The 26,065-nt window shown below is 38.2% G+C and overlaps 1 protein-coding gene and 1 pseudogene across 1 annotated transcript in view; both read right to left on the bottom strand.

The window, feature by feature from the left end:
- The window catches only part of Hace1 (HECT domain and ankyrin repeat containing E3 ubiquitin protein ligase 1), a 79,715-nt gene extending 72,048 nt beyond the window's left edge, over positions 1-7,667 (bottom strand). Inside the window, exons 1-2 of the mRNA XM_076858388.2 lie at positions 7,362-7,667; positions 796-850 (exon numbers count right to left, since the gene is read on the bottom strand). Coding sequence (XP_076714503.1) covers positions 796-850; positions 7,362-7,437 — 131 coding nt within the window. The 5' untranslated portion in view covers positions 7,438-7,667. The remainder of the gene's footprint in view (positions 1-795; positions 851-7,361) is intronic.
- On the bottom strand, positions 7,663-25,640 carry LOC143401876 (ribosomal RNA processing protein 1 homolog B-like; annotated as a pseudogene).
- Positions 25,641-26,065: the final 425 nt, after the last annotated feature.

Below are 26,065 nucleotides of genomic sequence, written 5' to 3'. Positions count from 1 at the left end.
GAAATGCCCTCACCATAAACTGGTGCTGAAGGTTTCCTAATTCGCCACTCAAATTGTGCTGTTACATGTTCTGAGGATATCTAACAGAGTAAATTGGCTTCAGCTCTCCCCAGAAACAAAGGGAATAGACATAGCTGGTCCCCTAGTCAAAAGTTGAGTCTACCTATTATTAATTTTAGCCAAATAAAAAAAAAAGTCAGACAAAAACACCTTTTAAATATACCAGAGAGAAAATATAAAGCCAAAAAATAACTTATGTTTTAAACTTGCTTCAAAATAATTTTTCTTCACTTTCTTCTCATTGTACACCCAACTATCCACTAGCCAACTACAGCAGAGCTGACTGCTACAAGAATAAAAATCCCTTCACAAAGCCTGTATTTTAAACATGCCTCTATAAAATGAGTGTCAACACTACATCAATAAAAAGAACATCAAAGTAGAAGCACAAAAGGAAAGTAAGCTACCCTCAGATGTAATCTTTCCTATAAAGATCAGTAGTAATCCTTAAAAGAAACCACTGCAATGTTTTTTTTCTATTTCAATGACCAATCAAATACTGAAGAAAAAATCTAATTATTCATTTAGAAAATCTCCTACCATAAAATTTTACAGCTTAGATATAGTTCTTGGGAAATTTTGTTCCTTATTTCACAACAGAAAATTACAATAGAGATGTTAAAACTGGCCTCAGGACATATCTATATGCAAACTGTGAATCTGTGTGTGTCTGTGTGTATAATATTCAGAACAAAGTTTACTTCTAAGGCATAAATTTATGAAAGAGACACTCACCTGTGTTGATCAGCCATAACCATTGGCATTAATGTGTAAACTGCAGTTTCATTATCTGAGTTTCAAACAAAAGAAAAAGAATTAATTAATAGTCTACTTTTTCCAAAGGGTGATATTTAAGATTTAAAAGTTTTCTTTTGAGACAAGGTCTCACTGTGTTGCCCAAGCTGGCCTCGAGCTCCTAAGCAATCATCCAGCAGTACCCTCTCCATTATCTGGGACTACAGATGTGCACCACCATGCCCACTCTAAGATTAGAGTTTTCTTAACTCTACATAAAAAATGAGAAAGAGAGGTAGAAGAAGGTAAGAATAGTGCAGAATAGCAAAAGTAGTGAAAAATTTACAACTACTACATAATTTCTCATCTCCTCAACTATGGTCACAAAAGAGATGGAGCTTCCGGATACAAGGAGCAAATTGAAGTGCTTATATTTTCTGTAGTTTTAATAACCATAATGTATTTCCAAAGTGGTATTTTATCATACTTATGTATACACTTTGTGAAATTTTAAATATTTATGGATATTAAAGATACATATACTAAGCTAAACCAGGCACAGTGATGCATGCCTGTAATCCTAGCAACTCAGGACGCAGAGGCAGGAGGATCAAAAGTTCAAAGACAGCCTCAGCAACTTAGCAAGATCCTGTCTCAAAATAAAAAAATGAAAAGGACTGGGGTTGTAACTTAGTGATTAAGTGCCCCTGCGTTCAATCCTTGGTACTGCCCCCAAAAAATGCATATACTAAAATAATTTTGCAACCTTAAGCTCTTCAGTTTGCTCCTTATATCCGGAAGCTGCATCTCTTTTGTGACCACAGTAGAGGAGATGAGAAATTACTTAGTAGTTGTAAATTTTGTACTACCTTTGCTATTCTGCACTATTCTTACCTTCTTAGGTAAGAACCTTAGACCTGGTACTTCCTTCTTGATAATATAATAGAAGAAATTACTTTCAAAGTTTTAAGAAACAGAATTAAAAACAATTTTACTTATTACATTACACTATTCAGATTTGCAATCCTTTGTAATCCTGTAAATTCACAAACACATGATTCCAAAGAAAAGGTTAAAAATCAACACCTATAATGCCATATTATACTCACGTACATTTTACCTAATGTTTTGAACTTATTCTTATTAATAGTCATGTCTCAAGTCATTTTAGAGGTTTATATTTTTTAAATTATTTACAGAGAGGAAACCTTGAAAATTCCAAATAAAATCAGTGGATTAAAGTTTGAAGAGAAACAAGGCATTTCCATTGTATCAAAGTATCTCCCCAAAATATTAATTACAATGGAAAATGGTAAATTTACAGTAAAGAACCCAGCAAATACTACAAATGATAACATCACTTAAAATAATTCATATCAATACACAGTAGCTCCTGATATGATCAACTGAGGACACATCACTTTTGTACACCCACACACACACACCCCAGACTTGTAACATTCTTGACCAAAATGTACAACTTCAATCTAATTATGAGAAAACACCTGACAAACCCAAGTTATGGGGAATTCCACAGAATGCCTTATCAGTCCTCTTTAAATCTCCAGGTCACTGGATAAAAGGAAAGGCTGAGGAATTACTCAGTTTGGGAAAGAATAAAGAAACATAGGGGCTGGGGTTGTAGTTCAACCTTGCTTGCCTCACACTTGTGAGGCACTGGGTTCAATTCTCAGCACCACATAAAAATAAATAAACAAAATGAAGGTATTTAAAAAAAAAAAAAAAAGAATAAAGAAACTAACTAAATATGTGGCATCCTGGACTGACCCTAAAATAGAAAAAGGACATGAGTAGGAAAACTTGTGAAATTCTAATGAAGTCTGTAAGGTAGTTAACAGCACTATTATATGAATATTAATTTCTTAGTTATGATAATTGTACTCTGGTTATACAAGATGTTAACATCAGAGAAAGATGAGTGAAGGGTTATGGGAATGTTGTATTATTTATACAAATTTTCTATGAGTCTAAAATTACTGGAAGAAAATTTTTAAAGGAGGAGAGACTGTTATAGATTAAAAGAGTCTCGGGCTGGGGTTGTGACTCAGTGGCAGAGCGCTTGCCTAGCACATGTGAGGCGCTGATTTTGATTCTCAGCACCACATGAAAAATTAAATGAAGATATCATGTCCATCTACAACTAGAAATATTTTTTTAAAAAAGAGTCTTAAGAGATGGATCAACTAAATGTAATGTGTTGACTGAATACTAATTCAAACAAAGCAACTTTAGAGAATTTTGCGGGGAGGGGGGCTACCAGGGATTTAACTTGGGGGCACTAAACCACTGAGCTACATCCCCAGTCCTGTTTTGTATTTTATTTAAAGATAGGGTCTCACTGAGTTCTCAATGTCTTGCTTTTGCTGAGGCTAGCCTTGAACTCGAAATTCTCCTGCCTCAGCTTCCCAAGCTGCTGGGATTACAGGTATGCACCACCATAACCAGCTTGAAAACCATTATCTTAAAGGCACTTTTGTTTTCACTAGGCTAGGGATCCAAAGGCACTGTTTTAAAGACTATATATATGATCTCTTTTTTCTTCACAATCACTTTATGAAGTACCATTATCCCCATTTTACAAATGAGAAAACTGAAACACAAAGTAACAAGCTGTGTAATGGCAACAAACCACGGATTCTATACTCTCATAATACTATATGCCTTATAGTGTACCCAGAATATGCTATATACAGTAACCAAAAAGTCCATGATATGATACACTCTAATTTGTTTTATCTTCTTCTATTTCTTTCTTTAAAATGCTAACTGCAATCCAATAAAATGTTCTCAATAATTAGTAATGAGTCACTACCAGAAGTTGAAAAGATTACACAAAGCCTCCTTTGGTATAACAACATTCTTTCTCTCAATAATACACACCCCAATTAAAAAAAATCTGAGTCTCGGGCTGGGGATGTGGCTCAAGTGGAAGCGAGCTTGCCTGGCATGCATGCGGCCTGGGTTCAATCCTCAGCACCACATACAAACAAAGATGTTGTGTCCACCGAAAACAAAAATAAATATTAAAAAAAAAATCTGAGTCTCTAAACAATGACAATTTCCATAATTAAAAAAAAAGTGATAAACAGGTAATATACCCTTTTTTGTAAATTTAAATACACATCACAATAGTACATAATTGTAAGTGAGCATCATAAGATTTACATTGGTTTTATCTGTAAGGTTTTTATTTAGATAAAATTTAGAAGCCAGGCATGGTGGTACACGCCTGTAATCCCAGCAGTTCAGGAGGCTGAGACAGTAGAATCCAAGGCTCCAGGCCAGTCTCAGCAACTTAGCAAGACCCTAAGCAACTTAGTGAGACCCCATCTCAAGGACATGGCTCAGCGATTAAGTGCCCCTGCGTTCTTTCAATTCCTGATACCAAAAAGAAATAAAATTTTAAATTTAGATGTGGCTCTTATATTTTAAGTCATATTTAACGTTGTAAAAATATAGGTCCTTACAAGGATAGGTAAGAATAAAGAATATATCCACAACTATATTCCTAAAAGGAGACTAAAAAATATTAGACTAAGAAAGAACAGTATAAAATTTGTTGCCAGATGCTTCCTTTTCCACACCTAAGTAAATACCCGGAAACCTAGGTAAGTTTTCAAAGTGATAAGAAAAATTTAACTTCTTGCTTTATAGATTTTTATTAATAGTTTTGATTTACTCAATCAACTATTAAAAGGAAAATCTTGAAGAAAAAGGAGCTCAATTTATTATAAATAATTTCTTTTCAAACCATTAATGGGAATAATTTGTTTTAAAGCTGATAATTATCCTAATGATCATTCAAATATGTATGTTAAAATGTACTCAAATTCTTATTAAACAAACTACGTTCACTGTAAATGCAATAATTTAAACTATTTTCTCTACATATGCAAACAATATACACAAATCTTCTAAAGTTCCTTGCTAATCCACATCCCTGAAATAATTTCTTTGCCTTCGCCTCTTTTTCTCTCACAAGGCTATTTCTGTATTAGCCCTGCCTAGGATGACTCAACAACCTAGACTCCATTTCTTGGTGGTCATACTCAGGTTTTCACCACCTCAAGAAAAAAAACTGTGCCCCCTACCCCCAAGTCAGTAAATCATGCAACAAAGTTAACTGTAGAGTAAAAGACAGCTTAAAACTTTACAGTTGTAAGAATTTAGTCTAATTAGATGCTTACTGACTGCTGAGTTTTAACAAGGCAAAAAAAACTCATTATTTCTTAAATGTACACTATTAGCACTTCTGTTCATTCCTCACAATGCAAACATGTTAATGTGAATTTGTAGAATGTACTATACACTCAGAAAATTCAAAAATTAATCAGAAGTTAGGATCGAAGATAAATTTAAGAAACAAAATGAATAAATTCATCATAAATCAAAGAAAAAAAAAACAGATAAACAAGATACCAGTTTTTCCTAGCAACATAGGAAAAAGTCTTACTTTTAATTGTAATACTCTTAGTTTCTAACCACTCAGACTGCTAAAGGTAATTTCCAGGTTTAAGTTGAGAACCTGATGCTTAAAGCCTTTAAAATGTTTATATAATTAAATCTTATTATTATTTTTCTAAGAATTAACCATGGGGAAACAGGCAGACTAAGTCTTAAGTATAAAGTTGCACCCATAAAATCAGTTATAAAAACAAAAATCATGCATCTTATGAAATCCTGCAAAGTCATTAAGCATATAAAAATATAAAAAAATATTTATGAGGGGCTGGAAGTGTAGTCCAGTGGTAGAGCACTTTTCTGGCATACCTGAGTTTGATGCTCACTCAGCACCACTCCAAAAAAAAAAAAGTTTGAGACGTTTTCTAAATGCACATTGAGACTATATGCAGTACGATTTTATTTTGATGGGTAAAGAAAAGGAACTAACAATGGAAGGAAATAAAGAAATGCTAACGTTATTTATTATTGATATTTATTATTGATATAGTGGTAGAAATACTATCAAAGTCTTTCAAATTATATTTATGTAAAAAATATTGGATGCACACTGGGCAATACAAATTCCAATGTCAATGAAACTACACACAAAGTCTTCATCAACTTATACCGATAATCTGACTTGGAAAATAAGTGAGAGCAGCACTTAAAGAACAGATTCAAAGATGGAAGTTAGAATAAAGAGAAAAAGTTGAAGCTGGAAATCTAGTTACTAAAATCCAGGACTTAACTACTTCATACTAACAAAATATCAAAATGTCCGCCATAAATCTTCCTTACTCTGAATCTTAAGTAGAAATTCAGGAAATTTTTTTGCAAGAAAATTATCCCAAAGTCCCCAATCCCACAATTCTTTCAAGATTCCCAAGGGGTGAGGAGGAGGTTATGGCTCAGAGGTAGAACACTCCATGCCTGAGGCATTGGGTTAGATCATCAGCACCATCTAAAGTAAAATAAAGACATTGTGTCCACCTATAACCAAAAATAAATAAATATTTTTTAAAAAGATTCCCGGGCTGGGTTGTAGCTCAGTTGTAGAGTGCTCACCTATCATGCATGAGGCACTGGGTTCCATCCTCAGCACCACATAAGTGTAAAATAAAGATATTGTGTCCATCTAAAGCTTAAGAATAAATATTAAAAAAAAAAAATTCCAAAGTCTTCCTTCCAAAAACCTATAACTTTCCCAGCACCAATTCAAAAAAAGTTATTTTAAAAAATGAAACAACAACATAAACTACAATGAAGTGGGCGGGTATTCACCAGTCCTAACTCCCTCCTAACCCTTCTCTCACTTGCTCACTAGGGCATAAAAAGCCATTCTCTTAGAGGCATCACTGCCACCTCCTTCAGGCACTAAAACATCTGGATTCCTGAGGCTACAAACAAAACAAAACGGAAGTATTTTTCTCTTTTATTATTAGAGTTTTACCTATCCTGAAGGAATGCTGGCACACTGAACTAATAAGAGTCCTGAAATACAGGGACCATGTCTTCTTCCTCTTTTTTGACGCACCTCAGTTTCCACCTAGCCCACTGAATAAATGAAGCATGAAGGGAGGCATGCCTATTAAAGAAAAATGTATTTGTGTGTACACACCAACTTTGAGAATACCTAAGTGATGACTGATGATCTTTTGTCTGTTGTCAAAACACAGTAGTGCCCTACATCTTAAATTATTAAGAATAAAATTGCTTACCCCCGCCCCCGCCCTCCAGCAGCATAAAGTAAATAGGATCTTTGGAGCATCTCCCTATCCCCCCAAGCAATACTGTAAAATGGCTCGTAACTAGCGTTCTCTGAATACGGGTCTCCACCATCGGTTGGTATTCCTGCTCAGTCCCCCAAAATCCACAGTCAGGAAAGACCTCTGTTCGGATTGTTCCGGCAGCAGATCCCTAATAGACACGGCCTCTCCCACAAACTCCCACCTGCCGGGGCAGGAGCAACCCGCCAGGGGGGTGCTGGGGGTCCCGGCCCGGGCCCTACCAGCTCAAGAAAGTAAAGTGGGCTTTAGGTTAGTTTTTACATTACATCTTGACACGGCCTGAGCCAGACCTCTCTGGTCCCTAGCCCCGCTCACCCTCCGGCAACTCCACGGTGCGAGCGCGGCGCAGCGAGCGCGTCAGGCGGTTAAGCTGTTCCATCGCTCTCTCCATCCTCGGCGCGTCCTACGAGATCGCCGCGCAGCGCCGGCGGCCTTCGCGCCAGCGCCCTACATCCCGCCCCAGGCCCGGCCAGTGGGCAGAGAAGTGGAATCCCCCCGGCCAGCACCCGTGACTGCGACAGAGGCTCGGAGCTGCGTCCTGGTTCCAGGACCCTCTGCTTCTATACAGACCACCAGCGCGGGGGACCACCCGCAGCCACCTCAGCTCGCGCGGTTCCTACAGCGGCCGGGGCTCTTCTTCTGGACTCGCACGGCCTTCTGGGAACTGTAGTTCCGGGCTGGAAGGGCGCGCTCCTGGGGCGGAGCCACGCCGGAGGCCGTGCGCCCCGCCCAGCTCCGCCCAGCCGCCACTGGGCCAGGGCAGTGAGGCGAGCAGTGCTGTTTGTACCTCCAAATCCCGGAGAGACTTACCCGGCGTTCCCTCCGGAGTTGTACAGGAGCAGTTACCTTTAATTCTGTCACTCCCCTATAACTTAATGAGTATAAAACACAATTGTGGATTTCACAATTATTCTTAAATCATCACCACTATCCATTCTGGTATTGATACGTTTTTTTTTTTTTAGATAAATGAACTCTTTAAATATTATATGTCAAATTTGAGGAGCAATAAGTTAAACAAATGTGAAAGCAAAATGCGCGTTTTCCTTCTCTGTAAGAAAGTAACAATAGCTTAATACTTTGTGTCTCATACTGAGTGACTTCCTGGGGCTGGGACAGCCTTGCTAGATCCTTGTAGTTACCACAACACCTAGCACCAAATTGAAACTTGGGGAATGATTGAAATAAAAACAACATGAAAGAGAATTTTGGTACAATGCAGTCTCAATGTGATGACATCCTAATGGTAAATACAAAGACTTCAAAAAACCTTGACACCAACAAGTGTTGAAGAAATTAATAGAAAGCAAACCAGTGGGAAAAAAATCGTATTTGTCATCTGTGCATAGCAGTTAAACACCAAGCCAGGTTACAAAGGAAATTTGAGCACCTGAAACTTGAAAGAATTAATCCTATCAGGGTATTAATAGGAGCCTGGTTAACACAACTGATGATGAAAAGTTAAGGAAGAAATTTTTCTTAAGTTTGTTACCAGTGCTAAGATGATGCTTGAGTAGGGGAGAAGGAAAGGGTTTGACTTTCTCAACTTCTTCTCCCTCAAAAAGGCAAAGTATCCCTGCAATGGATGGGCAGTAAGTATAAAAAAGAGAGTCTCACCTGCCCATGCAAGATATGAAGTGGCAGATTGTGGTTGGTACTGATTGGATGTTCCCTGTCAAAGCCATCCTAAATCAGTTCTAGCCTATAACTGCCATCACCTTCACCTAACCTGTTGGTTCAGATAAGACTAAACCAGTTTGGCAACAAGATGGGAGAAGTCAACCCTTCCAAGGTATGTCAAATGCTGTGAGCCAGCGTGGACCATGCCCAGTCTTTGCAATAGCTCTGGAGATGGGCGTAACCTGTTGGGAACTGGACAGCCCACCTTCTGTCTTTTATGGTGAATAACATTCTTTGGAAGGTCTTTGATGTTCCCTATATAAATAAAACAAGCCTGGGCTCCATTTTGCTTTTTAGTATAGAAGCTTCCTCTGTATGATTGGCTTAAACGTCCTACCCCGGTTTTTGAAATTATTTCTGTATTGTATCCTGTGGTGGTTTTTTTTCCACCATTCTATTTTTCTTAGCTTTTATTCCACAGCCAGCCCATTCCACCAAGGGGAACCACATTTCCACTGCCCATGTGAGATGTGGGGGGAAGGTCATATGTGTGAAAGAAAAATAAAGGTGGAAGCCACAGTTTAGGTATACCTAAGTTCAACTGTCTATAACCATGTAACCAAAACTTAAGTCATTCCAATTCCCCAAAATGTTATCTCTAACCATAAACAAAACATAAACTTTATGTCCCTGTCAGCATGATTCAGTGAAATTAAACCAATCAGCTATAGAGAAATCAGCTTAAATAGCTGTTTGATGTTAAAGAAAAAAAATGTTAATAATACCAGTCAATCACAAAAGAAATCAAAGTTCTCCCCCCTTTATTTATTTATTTATTTATTTATTTATTTATTTATTGTGGTGCTAGAGATCAAACCCAGAGACTTATGCATACAAAGCAAGCACTCTATCAACTGAACTATCTCCCCAGCCCTCCTTTAATGCTTTATAAACTCTGCTGTAACTGAAATAAGGTGAGTGTCTTACTACAGTTCAAAATCTCCTGGATCACAATCTGTACTTTTTGAATGCCAATAAATTTTTAAGTTTTTTCTAACTTGATTTGATTTGATTTTTTACATATGAAAAGATAAAACAAAGCATCTATTTGCTCTAAAAGACTACCTTTTCCTCAAATTTCAAAGAGGAATTGGAGATAACATATATCTGATAAATAATAACCAAAACATGAGGTGTTTGGATCTGCCTGACTTTGTATCCCAGTATTCCACTGTGGTCAATCTAGGTCAACATTTTCTTTCATCTTCTCTTTCTTTTTTAAAACTGTTGTTTTCTAATTGTAGAGATTGTAGAGGTCAGGGCTGCTGGGCTCTGCCTTCTTTTTCAGTGTACTCCTGCCTCCTGCACTGGGGTCAAGGTTCTCCAGAGAAACAGAACCAATGTGTGTGTGTGTGTGTGTGTGTGTGTGTGTGTTTAAGAGATTTATTATAAGGAACTGACCCATGATTACTAAAGCTGGCAAGCCCAATGTCTACGGTGTGGGCCAGCATGTTTGAGACCCAGGAGACCCAATGGTATAATTCCAACCCAAAAACTGCTAACCAGGGACAGCCAATGCTGCAGATGAAGTTAAAGGCGGTTAGCTGTAGAATTCCTTCTTGCTCTAAGAAGCTGGTCTTTTAGTTCTATTCAGACCTTCAGTTGATAAGTCAAAGCCCACCCACATTATGGAAGACAATCTGCTTCACCCACAGTCCACAAATTTAAATGTTAACTTCATCCAAAAATATCATCCAACTTGATACATAAAATTAACCATCATAAACAATATTAACATGAACAAAATAAAGCAAAAATAAAATAGTTATTAGAGTGCAGGAGAATCAAAAGGCACTAGAGTAGGGTGACCTGGCCATATTCTCCCTCTTTGAGGCTCAAGAAAGGACAGGCCAGTGTGGCCTGGTCACTGCTGTTGACCAGGACAGCTCCAAGCTTCTGTTTTCTTTTCAGGACTTGAGCTCATCTGTTGGGGAACCTCTGGCAGCTGATCTCTGAAGATGACTCCTACCAGGGTCACTCTGAGACTTGTCTTCCAAAGGAAACTTTATGGATCCCAGATCTCTCCCTGTGCCTTCAGCCTCTTTCTTCTTAGTCTCTTCCTCCTGTTGTGTGTGGGGACAACAGGGAGGGATGCTCTGAGCTACTCTCCTCCTGGGTGCTGGATTTTACCCTTGCTCTGGGTAAAGTTGCAAGCACCTGTAGGGCCTGCCTCTGAGCAGTTGGAGGTCCCTGTCCCTGCTCTATGCTGAGGGTGTGGCCACTTCCCTGGTGCCCCAAGTCTCAGGCTGGAAGTGGTTCTTCTTCTTTTTTTCCTCTTTTTCTTCTGAATGCTGCCTTCACTGTCCTCTTTCTCAGAAAGAAAGACAGTTTTCTGTCTCCTTCTCCAAGTCAGCTTTCTTCAAAAGCTTATGTCCCCGCCCCCCTCCCCGACCTTCTTTGACTGAGGGCTTGATCATCTTCATCAGTAGAAATGTCCTCAGGAAAACTGAGTTGAGAAGTCACCTTTAGTGAGGACTTGGAACTTTTTGATTAGTTTGCAGAGATGCTTCTGGTTGAAAGGAGGGATGTTTTTCTTGTTGGTTATTTCAAGGAGTTGGTTGGCAACAGCCTTTTAGTCAAACTGGAGTAGTAACCCTATGTCCTTGAAGATTCCACAGTCTGTCCTTTGTCTTTCTTCATTGATTCTGTCTCTCCGGGAGTGGTATTTTCCCAGTGCTGTCTTCTTTCAGCTGATTGCTGCTGCCTCATTTTCAGAAGTCTCTTCTTCAGAGGTCACCATTACCCACTGTCATTTTCTGTTCCTCCATTGTCTTTTCAGGTACAAAAGAAAACTAATCTACAATGACTTCTAAAACACCCCAAGGTATTGTCTGTATCAGTGTATGGTCCTTGATCTTGGCAGCAATTTTGCAGAATGGATCAATGAACTTGAGGTTCTAAGCCAAAAGCTCTTTCCTTCCCACTTTGGGAAGTTCATCCAGGTAAATATTAATGAAGTGGAATCTCACTCCATCAGGAGAATAACTCTCAGGACACAGGATCTACTTCGTCAGAACATACAGAAAAAATCTTGATTCAGTTTTCTTCCCAGCCATTCCATTTCAGAACTTCAAAATACTGCCTCCGGACCAGATGGATCAACATATATTTGTGCAGGCACAGCATGTCTATTCTCTTCCATTCTCTATTCATGGTTTGCCAAAAGGTCTGAATGAACAGGTGCACAAATGCTATGAACAGGGAAGTTTTGAAAAACATGAAAACATCAGAACTTAAGAGCCTCTGAGCTGTTAACAAAATGGATGAGTTGGGAAATAGTTTTCACTAGCTCCTCCTGCAGAAGGGGTTCATACTACACTCACAGTAGAAGAGTCCTTTCCATATTTTTAGGAGTTATCCTTGGCTGAAACTTCTTTTATCTGCGTCTTCAAGGTGAGGTACTGGCGCAGCTTCCTCACCACCTGGTAGGTCGCTGACTTCTTCGCGGACACCAACGGCTGAGAGAACTGGAGATCCACTGGCTGCACGGTAGTAGAACCAGCACCAGACCAAGCATCCCGGGCAGTAAGCTGTAGGCCGCGCCTTCGAAGAGGAGGATATAATTATCTTATCAAGGTAAATGGGAAATTAAGAGAGAACTGGGTAGATTGAGAAATGTTTTTGTTTTTGTGATAAAACAAATAACATTTAATGATGGATTGGGTAAGGGAAATAGGGGGGAAAGTCTAGCTTATCAAATTGCATGTATGATAGTACCATTCTCTGGAACAGAAAACACTGGAATAGAATCAGATTCAGAGAAGATCATGTCATGGAAAATATAAAATACTTTCAAGGTATTGAAATAGAGATACCAGGTAGTTGATTGGACCTGCATGACTATTGTGAGCTAGAGATACATATCTGGAAATATAACTGTATGAATGGCATTTGCAGCCTAAGGAGAATGTGTAACTGGAAATGAAGGGTTAATTTGTCCAAGACACCCCTATAGGTTGATCTCTCATATACAGGTGGTTAGTTTCCTGAAAAGTCCAATGAATACTGCAGGCACTTTATCCCTGTAGAATATTGATATATTGGATCAGGCTGTGTCAGAAATAAGAGTATTAATAAGGAAGTAAATAGAGCGGGATGTGGGGTTGAGGGAAGGTTTTTTGTTTTGACTTTTTAAAAATTATCAGATCAGGGCTAGGGTTATGGCTTGGTGGCAGAGCGCTTGCCTAGTATGCATGTGTGAGACACTGGGTTCTATTCTCAGCACCATGTATCCATAAATAAAATAAAGGCCCATTGACACTAAAAAAAATTTTTTTTAATTAATTACAACTAGGGGGAAAAAACAACACCCAAAAAGAAAATTGCTCATTAAGTTGTGGTATTTATATAATGTTGTATTTTTCAGTCATTAAAAATGATGCATATGAGCCATGTGTGATGGTGCATACCTGCAATCCCAGTGGCCTGAGAGGCTGAGGCAGGAGGATCACAAGTTCAAGGCCAACCTCAGCAGTTTAGTGAGACTAAATTAGTGAGACCCTGTCTCAAAATAAAAAATAAAAAAGGGCTTGGGATGTGAATCAATGGTTAAACATCCCTGGGTTCAATCCCCAGTTCTAAAAAAAAAAAAAAAAAAAAAAAAGATACATATGAAAAAGGACAGTATTGACCTAAGTAACAAGAACTGTTACTGACCTTGGGTTCTTGAACTCAGAGTTCAGAAACAAACAATGGACCTGGAAAGAATTTAAACATGGGTATGGCTTTATTAAGGACTTCTACTTGAGCCAGAAGGGAGACATCACATGAGGGACAGAGACTCAGGTTGGCTCAAGCAAAGAACAAAGGGAGAATATCTTTCATGCCATCCCCAGGGTAGGTAGGATCTTGGTGTTTTTGTTTGTTTTGTAGTGCTGGGGATTGAACCCAGGGCCTTGTGCATGGAAGGCAAACACTCTACTAACTGAGCTATACCCCCAGCCCCAGGATATTGGTCTCTTGATATCATTGCATGAAGACGTGGGACTTCAGTTATGCCTGTGCTTTTCCTTATTATGCTTTTTTATGTGTTGCATGTTTTATAACCATCTTGAGCCTGTACCTAGGGATGTGTGTTTTGCCATGCTAATAGGTAAAATTAACTGTGAGTTACCTTAATGACAATTCTATGCATGCATTTGTCCCTCACCCACCTGGTATGCCCTTATCATCTAGCAAAGTCTTTAAGATTATTACTGTCAGAACTGATATTTCTGCTGACCATATAATCTCAGAAGGCTAGCCAGGCTCAATAGCACACACCTGTAATCCCAGAGGCTCAGGAAGCTGAGGCAGGAGGAAAACAGATTCAAAGCCAGCCTCAGCAATTTAGCAAGATTGTAAGCAACTTAGTGAGACCCTGTCTCAAAATAAAAAAATTTTTAAAAAGGGTGTTGGGGATATGGTTCAGTGGTTAAATTCCCCTAGGTTTAATCCCTGGTATCAATCATCATCATCATCACCACCACCACTACCACCACCACCATCATCATCATCATCATCTCAGAAGGCTGAGTTGACTTCCCCAGACTTTTATCCTCTGTCTTGTTATTTCAATCCCATGGCCTCAAAAACTAGTTCACTTTTTAACTCCTCTTTTTCTAATATGACCATTAGCCCCGTAGGACTGAGAGCTAGCTGTGTTCTCCTATTGCCTATGAGAGGTTTTATCCCTTAGTCCAAAGGGGGTCCTATTGTTCATGGGGGTCTCTGAGTGTGTCAAGGCCAGCCATGTGAGGAAGACTTATCATTGGATACCCCCTCAGATCTTTCTAATTCTTACCTTTACAGATTCATTGCCTAGTCAAACCTGTTAAAAAATGATTTTGTGTTGGGTGGGGGGCGGTACAGGGATTGAACCCAGAGGTGATTTACCACTAAGCTACATCCCCAGCCCTTTTAATTTTTTTTTATTATTATTTTGAGACATGTATCTCTCAGTTGCTTAGGGCCTTGCTAAGTTGCTGAGGCTGGCTTTGAATTTGTGATCCTCTTGCCTCAGCCTCCTGAGCCACTGATATGTGCCACTGCACCCAGGAGTGATAAAATTATTTTAAACAACCCAAATCAAAGATAACATTGTGTATGAAAAGTATTCATAAAATGGGCATCATGGTTGTATCCAAAACATCTAGTCAATTTTTTGTGGAAATATATATCCTCATTTTTTTGAGGGGGTGGTAGATGACTTTTATATTTTTATTACAAAATTTTCTTATAAAAAAAGTAAACAGCAAAATAAAACTCATCACTCAACCAATTTTGTTTTGTCAATATTCCCATTTATTCTACCATTTTCACGCTGAGTTTTTGTAATGTAAATTTCAGATATCATAGCATTTCACCTATAAATACTTATTATTTATCTCCCAAAGATAAGGATTCCACAAAATAATTATAATGTAACTATTATACATAAAATATTTGCTAAAGTTAATTGATAACATCAAATATCCAGAGAATATTCAAATTTTCTCAGTTGCCTTACACATTTTTTTTTTGTGTGTGTGTGTATGTGGTTCTGGGAGTTGAACCCAGGAACACTTTGTCACTCTCCCACTGAGTTACATCCCCAGCCCTTTTTATTTTTAGAAAATAAAAATTTAAAAATTTTTTTTAAAAAATCAAACTTTTGATGTTCTTGCCTCAATATCCCGAGTTGCTGGGTCTGTGGACATCGGTCTAAGACATTTTTAACAATTTACTCATTTGAATCAGAATCCAAGTAAGAGCTCACATATCTCATTTTGTTGAGATATGGCTGAAGGCTTTTTAATTCTGTGGTACCACTCTTCTTTCCCCCTCTTAACCCTAATTACAATCCTACTTTGACTCAGGTACTCACACTTGTGCACAGCCCATGTGTTGACTCTATCCCTGACACTGAGGGCATGTAGCTCAGGGGCCTAATCTCATCCCAGAACACTGCCGACCATTCATAGTTCACAATTTAGACCAATGAGAAATGAGAAGTTGCTCAGAGCTCTCAGAAAAGACTTTCCTTATCCTTCTGAGGAAGCTTGGGGAACTCAAACACTGTCTCGTTCTCCTTCCCTGCCTCCTTTTCTCCCACCACCCCCCCTCCATGTACACCAGTTAATTAAAAAAGGATCACAAATAAAACATCAGAGCAAAAATTATAAGCTTTTAGAAGAAAATATAAGATACTATTTTCATGATCTGGGAGAAGGCAAAGACTTCTTTTTTTTTTTTGTAAATATTTATTTTTTAGTTGGACACAATATCTTTTTTATTTATTTTTATGTGGTGCTGAAGATCAAACCCAGGGCCTTGCATGTGCTAGGCGAGCACTGTACCATTGAGTCACAACCCAGCCCAGCAAAGACTTCTTGAACAGGAAACAGAAAGCAAAAAAGCATAAAGGCAACAATTTGATATTAATTTTTAAAAACTTCTTAGCAGACAATATCATTGTGAAAAAGATGAGGCATTTTCTCCATAATAGAAAATATTCACGGGCTGGGGATGTGGCTCAAGCGGTAGCGCGCTCGCCTGGCATGCGTGCGGCCTGGGTTCCATCCTCAGCACCACAAACAAACAAAGATGTTGTGTCCGCTGAAAACTAAAAAATAAATATTAAAAAATTCTCTCTCTCTCTCTCTCTAAAAAAAAAAAAAGTAAACTTTAAAAAAAAAAAGAATATTCACAAAGCACATATCGATCGCATAAAGCATTTTTACTTGAAGAATTCCAACCAACCAAATGACAAATTACCCAATAAACTGAAGATATTTATTCTATACTACTCTCAAGAAGTATAAAACATGGCCCCTACAATAGAAAGATAGTTTAACTTCTCTTATGACACAAAGTGAATAAATGACAAAAAGCTTCTTCTCTAAGACTAACATGAAATAATAAATAGGGTAGAAGATGTTTTCCTCTTCAGATGTCACATCTAACTTAATATATGGGAGAGAATTAGTCCTGGAAAAATCTAATCACACTAAAAATTAAAAAAAAAAAAAAAACACTTCTATTTTTTTGAGTTCTGAGATAACACAACATATATTGAGGACATTTAAGTTAAAATCTTTAGGAACTGGAGATGTAGCTCAGTGGTAAAGCACCACTTATCTAACATGTATGAGGCCCTCGGTTTGATCCCTAGAATTTAGAGAAAAAAAATCAATATCTAACTATGAATCAGCTCCATACATATCAATTCTCTTACCTGTGTGTCTACAGTGAGACGTACATGCTAACAGCAGCTGAAAGAAATGTCAGGTCACCAGAACTTTTTCAGGAATAGATTCTTGCAAGCCTACTTTCATATTATGTTAGGATTAAAAATGTATTAGCTCTTAGGATAAATGTAAATGATAGGATTTCCATAAGTCACATAAATTGATTGTGTAAAGTAAAAGCTTTTGGCTATGCTTACAATAAATGTTTCAAAATTTCATTTATCTATTGCAAAATTTCAGGGTATCTGCTAATATAAAAGCAATACTGGGTCTTCCCTGGTAAGGCATTAGGATATCAATAGACACAGATAACATCCAAAATGTGACTTATATGAGAATCTTAAAATCTTAACCATGAAAGAATTTGTAGAAATCTGTGACTTTCACAATAAATAAGATAAAAGATTAGTCTTATAAATGATTTTTCTGAAACTTGTAGTGATCACTTGAGAAAGTAGCATGAAAAATTGTTTCCTACTAAAAATAATAGTGTCAAGAAAACTAGTGTTGGGGTGGTAGAGTTCAGTGCTCAGTGGTAGAACACTTGCATAGCATGTGTGAGGCACTGGATTCAATTCTCAGTCCACATATAATCAATCAATCAGGGGCTGGGGCTGGGGCTCAGTGGTAGAACACTCCCTTCATAAGTGTGAGGTACTGGGTTCAATCCTCAGCATCACATAAAAACAAACAAATAAAGATATTGTGTCCACCTACAACTAAAAATATTTTTTAAAAAATCAATCAATCAATAATAAAAGGTATTGTGTCCACCTTTATATATATAATAATATAATAATAATATACACATATATAAAACTTGGGTATCATTGAACTTGCGTATTTGCAGCAAATTTTTTTTTTTTTTTTTTTTGTACTTTGGCTTCCTCCCCCTGCCCCCATTTCAGTGAAGTGCTGTCTTTTTTAAAGATTTAATTTCAGTTAGATAAAAGCTGCTGGTGAATTCTCCATGGTAACTTAGTCCCAAGTTCACCACATATATATTCATGTGAGGTTTAAATACAATAAAGAGCATGACATTTTTATACTCTCAAGGAATTCAACTTCTAGAAAGTTAAGACACATGCAATTGTGATAATAATATACAGTAAATTGTAGAGAAATTCTTCAAGTTTTACTAATGAACCTGGGGATGTGAGAGAGAGGCACCACTTTCAGGGTGGGGTGGAGGAGAATCGGGGAGATTTCATGCCTTAAAGCAGGTCACATTTACACATGGGGAATAGAAATGAGCAGGACAATCTGCTTAACAACAAATAATAACAGCTGATATTTGTTGAGCATTAATAGCTGATTTAGCCGAGGCTTATGGGTAATTGGAGAATTAAGGCTTACATGTTTAGCCAGATTTCACTTAGCCGTGAATGACATGCTTTAAGAGCTTGAAGCCTGTTTGAAAAGCAGTGAGGGGTAACATCATCAAGAGTGTAGTGGGAAAGACTAGTACAGGGGCTGGGGATGTGGCTCACCTGGCATTCGTGCGGCCCAGGTTCGATCCTCAGCACCACATACAAACAAAGATGTTGTGTCCGCCAATAACTAAAAAATAAATATTTTTAAAAAATTCTCTCTCACTCTCTCTTTAAAAAAAAAAAAGAATAGTAGAGCTGGATGAGCTAAGAGGCTACTGCAATCATACAGGTGAGTGGAAATACAGCATATTAAGGTAAAAGTGAGTAATGAAGATGAGGATAAGCACTGTGGATTATCAGGATGCAGAATCTAGAATCTAAATGGTTGATGGACTACATGAGTAAGAGTTGAAGATGACTTGAAAGTCAGTGGTAGTCCAGGAGTACAGAATACCTTTTGAGGGACAAATGCGAATTCGAAAGTTCTATGCACACTTTTGTTTTTGGTGCTGGAAATCAAATGAAGGATCTCATGCTAGGCAAGTACTCCACCACAGAGCTACAACCACAGCAAAACCCTTTTGACAGATTTTAATGGAGGAGACAGTACTTAAATGTGAGTCATCCATTTCTCATAAAGTTAGGTCTGAGGCATTCAAATTTATTGTTATACATGTTTGATTTTTGTCCCTTCCTGCACTTCAATGCAGTGGACCTGCGGATGAATGCATATTACCATATTTCTTGCTGTTCATATGCACATGCTGTGTTTCTAAGTAGCCTGAGTCTGGAGTGTGGAATAATCCTATGCTACATCCATTTCATAAATGCATCTGAGTACAGGTTTTCCACATCTACATTGTGCAGGTTTAATTTACATAAAATCACTTTCAATGGGATAATATTTTCTGGGGGAAAAAAAAGACACCCATGTACAAGAATAGATAAAGGCAGAAGGTGCCAAGAGACTGAGGAAAGAGATGGACAAATACAGAATTGGGTACTTATAGACCACAGTGTGTCATAGGCAGCAGCAAGAAATGCAGGTCCCCACACCATGAGGAAAGAGGAAAGAGTTTAAATGCTCAGACAAGATGGACCAGCCAGAATGTACTTGTGTTTTCTCAAAAACTGTTAACATATCAAAGCATCAGTTGGGATACAGTCTGGTGGCTGGGTATAACTCAGTGGTAGACCCCATGCCTAGCATGTGCAAGACCCTGGGTTCTTTCCGTACCACCTCAAAAAAGAAAATCAGAGGAGTTTTTAAAAGAGAAGAAAATGGGCTAGGGTGTAACTCAGTGGTAGAGTGCTTGCCTAGCATGCATGAGACCCTACAAAAGAAAAAGAAAGAAAAACAATCCAGATGTTAGTGATGAGGACAAAACACTTGGATGATTATCTTAATGTATGCCAGGGTTACTTGGCAGGCAAAATTATGTTAACAACCACTATGGCTTTTTCTTTACTCATTTATTTATTTTTGGTGCTGGGGATTGAACCTGGGGCCTCATACATGGTAAGCACACACTGTACCACTGAGCCAGCTCCCCCAGCCCCCTTATTGATTATAACTTCAAACATTTTTGAAAGATGTCATCAGACAATGAAATTAAAAGAAATGGGATTTCATCTTTCCAATACCTCTTCATTTGTACAAATCCCTATTTCATCATATGTTCAACACATGGCATAGATGCTGAACTATAATTTGTACTGAAAAAGATACCAATAAATATAAGACACTACCTTTATCCAGAAGAAAATAACAAGTCAGAGCTTTTGGTGGAGATGGAAGAGAGGTAAAAGATATAGCAGAAACAGATTACGATATGTACACTTGAACTCATATTTTTTGTGTGTCTAATCTGTTCCAGGTGCTATTCTAGGTACTGGAGATATAGCATTAAATAAGACAGATAATACCCTGTCCTTGTGGATTTATATTTCATTACAGAAAACATAAAATACAGAAATAAGGATAAGGATAAATAATATGATGTTAGCTATTTAAAAGTGCCATGCCCCCACAAAAAAAAAATGAGGAATCACAAATTCAAAATCACAATGTGTGGAAGATATTGGACTGTTTGAGGAATAGTGCAAAGCCTAAAATAATAAGAGTAGATGTGGCCGGGGTGAAAGAGCTAGGAAATTTGGTCAACGGAAGTGGTAGGATAGCTTAGGAGAGTTTGATGAGCCACTAAATGATTTGAACTGGTGGACTGATGTAAAAAATGTACATTTTAAAAAATACTATCCTTGCTATTAAATAGAGAGCAAACTTAGGGGCTATAAGGATGCAAGCTAAGAGCCCAGTGAGGGATGACAGTGTCTTGGACCAGAATTATTTTAGTAAAGGTGGTGAGAAATTATGGCTTTTGAGAATTTACTGAGGATAGGAAGAAAAAAAAAAAAAAGAGGCATTAAGAATTTAAGACTTCTAAGGATTTTTGTCCTGAGTTACCAGGTGATGGAGACGCCAGTTATTGATATGGAAGATACCAGAAGAAGAGTGGTTGGGGTACAGAGGAAACAGAGTTCCTTAAATTTTCAGATGTTTATTAGATATGTAAGAAGAGCCAGTCATGTGACACAGGAGGATTGCAAATTCAAGGTCAGCCTCAGCAATTTAGCAAAGCCCTGTCTAAAAATAAAAACTAAAAAGGACTGGGAAGGTAGCTCAGTGATAAAGTGTCACTGAGTTTAATCTCCAGTATGCCACAATAAACAAAGAAACAAAAAGAGTTGTCAGCAGTGGATTGTATTAAAACCATACAACTGGAAGGAATCACTTAGGGAAGATAAGAGATAGAGAAATTTGAGGTAATAAGACATCCAACATTTACAGATAGGCAAGTGGAGGTGGATCTAGCAAAGCAGTATAAGGAGGAGCAATCAGGAAAAGTTGGTGGACCCAAGACACATGAAGAAAACTTGTTGGGGCTGGGGATGTGGCTCAAGCGGTAGCGCACTCGCCTGGCATGCGTGCGGCCCGGGTTCGATCCTCAGCACCACATACAAACAAAGATGTTGTGTCCGCTGAGAACTAAAATAAATAAATATTAAAAAAAAAAAAAACTTGTCAAGTATTTTAATGCTCCTGTTAGAGTAAGAAATTTGAAATAAAAAATTGGGTTTGGCAACATAGAGGTTTCATATCCTAGAAGCTTGTGGTTTTGATGGAATTATGACTATAAAACCTGATTGGAATAAATTTAATGGAAATGGAACCACTTTCCTATATGACTGCTGAGTTTTAATTATATAACCCATTTGGAGGACAGTTTGGCAATATCTATCCAAATTCAAATGCACATATTTCTGATCAAACAATTCAACATAAATTTTATCCTATAGATATATTTAAATTTATATAAAACAACAGATATAGAGGTGATTTTTATATCATTGTTTGTAGTGGTGATAAAGAACTGGTGAAATTGTGATATATCATATGTCACCAAGAATCATAAAAATAATGAAAAAATGCTTTATATTTTATACAGAAAGGACTCTATTGATATTGAATAATCTCCAGGATGTATTGTTAAGTAGGGGTAAAAATCAAGGTACAGAAGGAAATTCATACTGTGTTAACATTTGGGGGGAAAAAAGACTACATAACTGGGGCTGGGAATATGGCTCAAGCGGTAGCGTGCTCTCATGCACGGGTGCTGGGTTCGATCCTCAGCACCACATAAAAATAAAGATGTTGTGTCCACCGAAAACTAAAAAATAAATATTAAAAAATTCTCTCTCTCTCTCTTAAAAAAAAAAAAGACTACATAACTGTATGTATATTGCATATTTTGATTAGCTGCTAACATTGTTGCCTCCAAGTTGAAAAACTAGTTTATTGGGACACAGGAACACTGGGTACCCTCTTATAACATCTAAATTTGAATTTATATAAATGTTTTACTTACAAATTTTTTAAAGACAGAGAATGCTGGGCATGGTGGTTCACACCTGTAATCCCAGCAACACAGAAGGCTAAAGCAGGAGGATCACAAGTTTGAGGCCAGCCTCAGCAACTTAACAAGGCCCTAAGCAATTTAGTAAGACATTGTGTCAAAATAAAACATAAAAAAAAAAAAAGGCTGGGGGTACATTTCAGTAGTTGAGTGCCCCTGGGTGAAATCCCCAGTAAATAACAACAACAACAACAATAACAACAGAGAGACTACAAGGTGAAGAAGTAATGGTAGTCCGAATAATTCTCTCACAATTTTCTCTCTCTCTCTCTGGTACTGGGGATTGAACCAGGATGCTCTACCACTAAGCTACATCTGCAGCCTTTTTTTTTGTTTTTTATTTTGAGATAGGGTCTTACTAAATTGCCAAGGATGGTCTGAAATTTGCAATCCTTTTGCCTCAGCCTCCTGAGTTGCGAGGATTAAAGGTGTGAACCACTGAGCCCAGCAATTAATTTGATTTTAAAGGAGAATGCAGAAAATGCGGCACTAACTGGAGGATCATGTAGAAAACTGGTAGGTTTCACTTATAGTTTAAGTTGGGCAATATTATAACATGTTTATATGTGGATAGAAATATGGGGGGGGGGAGTGAATAATAAAAGAGAGAGAGAGAGAGGACAAGGGCTCTTTGTGAATAGGGAAGTAAGGATGGGACCCAGTGCTCAAGGGAGACTTTAGGAAGTTGGACAGATACCAATGTCATAGGAGAAAAAGCAAAATTTATTGGTATAAAAGCACACAATTGGCAGATGTACTGGTGGGGATATATGAATACTCATTAAATAAGTGGCAAGCTGAGAGTGAAGCACTGGAATTAGTGGAAAGAAAAAGCAGTATGAGATAGTTACTTAAGGAAATAAGAGATGGGATCAACTAAGGAAGTATAGCAGTTCTGTTTTGTCATTCATTTAAAATGAGGCTAAGTTAGCATTTGTATTTTTATATAGCCAAATTTGGCTTCTTGGTTGTAGTTCTGGACCAGATGGAAAGCTGTATTTCATTAAGCCTGGGGATTTCCAGGTGAGTATGATGAGAGGCAAAAGAAGCAAAGAAATTTAGGTATTTGCAAGGGAGTAACTACAGCAATCAACTGAGGAGTCAAAGCTGGATAAGAGACATGACTGTGTTGTTCCTGTTGATACAAGATCCTCTCAAAAATAAAAAATAAAAACCTTCTGGAAAAAATGTTAAAAGTAACTACCTGAAGGCACTGGAAAAGGAACAAAGCAGGCAAAAACTAAATGGGAGTCAACATTTGAATTTGAAAGAAGGGACAATAGGTGAATTTCTTATTCTTGCCGGAAATGGGTCAGATCCCAGTTGGCATTAGATAGTTAAAATTAAAGTAGAAAAATCGCCGTTTTGAAAGACCCACCGATTCCCTGTCCAGGAAAGACGCACGAGGCACTGGCTGCAAACGCATGAGGTTTATTCAGACACAGACGCCTGTGGGTGCTCAGCGAAACCTCAGCCGGAGCTTCGGTGAGCTGGCACACCGGGCTTTGGGGTACAGGTTTTTTATAGGGTCAAGGGGCAGGTTTCGCGCGCGCGGTAAGCAACAGGTTTCTTATTGGCTATTTTGAACCCAGCATATAGGTTACCTAAAGGGTAAAGTTATTTTTCATTTTATGTTCCTGGAATTACACCACATGACAGTTACATATGAGCACTCTGATTTTTCTGTTCCTGCTTATTAGCCCCTGTTTATTCAGGCATGCCCTGGAATCTGTTTTTCTGCTCTTTCCCAACCATCCTGTTTTTCCCTTTTCAATCGGTCACACTTAACTGATTATCTGAAAAACACATTGTCTGCAGGTTTGTGACGTGCCCTAATAATTTTGTAACTAAGCCTAAGGTTGCTGGGCTGGGGTCTTTCAGTTTCACTAGCTCAAACAGGAAAACAGCTCCTACAAAGTTTGTAGGGAAATTCTGAAAAGATAAGCCAAAACAGGAGAACCCCAATTTTGCATTTAAATTTGCCCATATCTCTGGCTTATCCATGAAGTACATACAGGGTTCAGACTCCAAGCAAGGCTAAGGTGAAAAGAACTGAACTGAACATGGCTTTTTAGGTTGACCTACCTGCTTTGAAGGCATGTGTTTCCTTCTGAGGCTCTTCTGTGATTGCTATATGCTGAGACTGTCTCCAATAATGAGGACTCGATGCAGTTGTCATATTAACCTAATTCACATCACTGCTAGTTAATTCTGGCATTCTGTTCCACTGAATATTTGATGTTGAAATTCTCTTCCTTCTCCACCACCTCCCCCACTTTCATAGATACAACACTCAGTGTAAGTACCTTGGCTCATGAGCCACAAAAAAAGCAGCCAATATACATTAAACGTGTTTATTATTCCCAGGACAAAGAGACCTGAGGGTCCTAGGTGGGAAACAGATGTCTCCCAACATAGAAGAATGGCCTTTGCAGAATTCAAAGCACACTTCTGGAATTTAATTTGAACAAAGGTATCAAAAAGTTTGTAAACACTTTTATAATTTTTATTTCCCTGAATCTTTTTTTGAGGGGTAGGGGGAGAAGTACTGGGGATTGAACTCAGAGACACTCAACCACTGAACCACATTCCAGCACTATTTTACATTTTATTTAGAGCAGGGTCTCACTGAGTTGTTTAGTACCTTACTGTTGCTGAGGCTGGTTTGAACTCAGGATCCTCCTGCCTCAGCCTCCCGAGCTGCTGGAATTACAGGTGTGAGCCACTGTTCCCAGCTTCCCTGAATCTTTGAATTGGGTTAACTATGTTCCAGTGATTTGGGGAGCTACCATTATCCTGTCAATCTCTTCTTGAGCTTCTCAGATGTCCACATGGCTCACTTCTTCACTTCCTTCTGTTCCAATTTCTCCTTATCAGAGAGGTCCTTTTATTTTAAAAAAAAAAAAAATTGTGGTGAAACTCACATAATGTAAGTTTACCAGATCATTATTGTGCAACTGTCAGCACTATCTGCTGTGACCTGCACAGCCAAACCTGAGAAACCATCAAGGGGAAATGGGGGATTAAGAAAGAAAAACACTTATAGAGAGAAAGCTGGGACCAGATGGGACACCATCCTCTAATGGAGGAACAATGACCCTGAGCTAGCTCAGCACATTTATTATATAGGTTTTATCATCAAAGACTTTCTGTGAAAAAGTTTCTTCAAAGCAGTCAGTCTTGAACATCAATATGCTTGCAAGCAATTAGAGTTATCTTACTATGCTCATAATTCTCTATCCCCAGTAGCTGGGCTGCAAAAGGATTGCAGGTACTCAGGGTCAAGACTGATAGTTCTGTGCCTTGCAACTGGGCATTCTTGTCCTGGAAGTTCCCAGAGCAGTTCCCAGCAGCCATAGCCCAGAGGCAGTCAAAGATCACGGGCCAAGTCACCACTCTCCATATGTTATCCTTCCCTAGAACCATTTTTTCCTGCAGTGCTGGGAATTGAATTTAGAACCTCACAAGTGCTAAGCAAGCACTTTACCACTTATCTACATCCCCAACACTCTAGAACTTTTTTTTTTTTTTAATCTTGGAAGCTTCACTGGGGTGTGTTTTTTTCTTAAACCAGTAACTTCCTCAGAACCATGCACCTGTACCTGGCAAGTACAGGAACAAAAATATTTATTAACATGAATGAGGCTGAGGGGAAATTTGTTCATATTCTAATTTACTGTTTAGTGGTTTAGAACCTGTCCCCAGGAATGTGTATTTTACAGGTCTCAAACTCTCAGTTCTTTGCTAGTTTCTCCCCAGCTTTCAGTCCTCTATCAGTATGT

Source organism: Callospermophilus lateralis, chromosome 6 (assembly GCF_048772815.1).
Source record: "Callospermophilus lateralis isolate mCalLat2 chromosome 6, mCalLat2.hap1, whole genome shotgun sequence".
Taxonomy (NCBI): domain Eukaryota; kingdom Metazoa; phylum Chordata; class Mammalia; order Rodentia; family Sciuridae; genus Callospermophilus; species Callospermophilus lateralis.
This window is presented reverse-complemented; position numbering and strand designations above follow the sequence as displayed.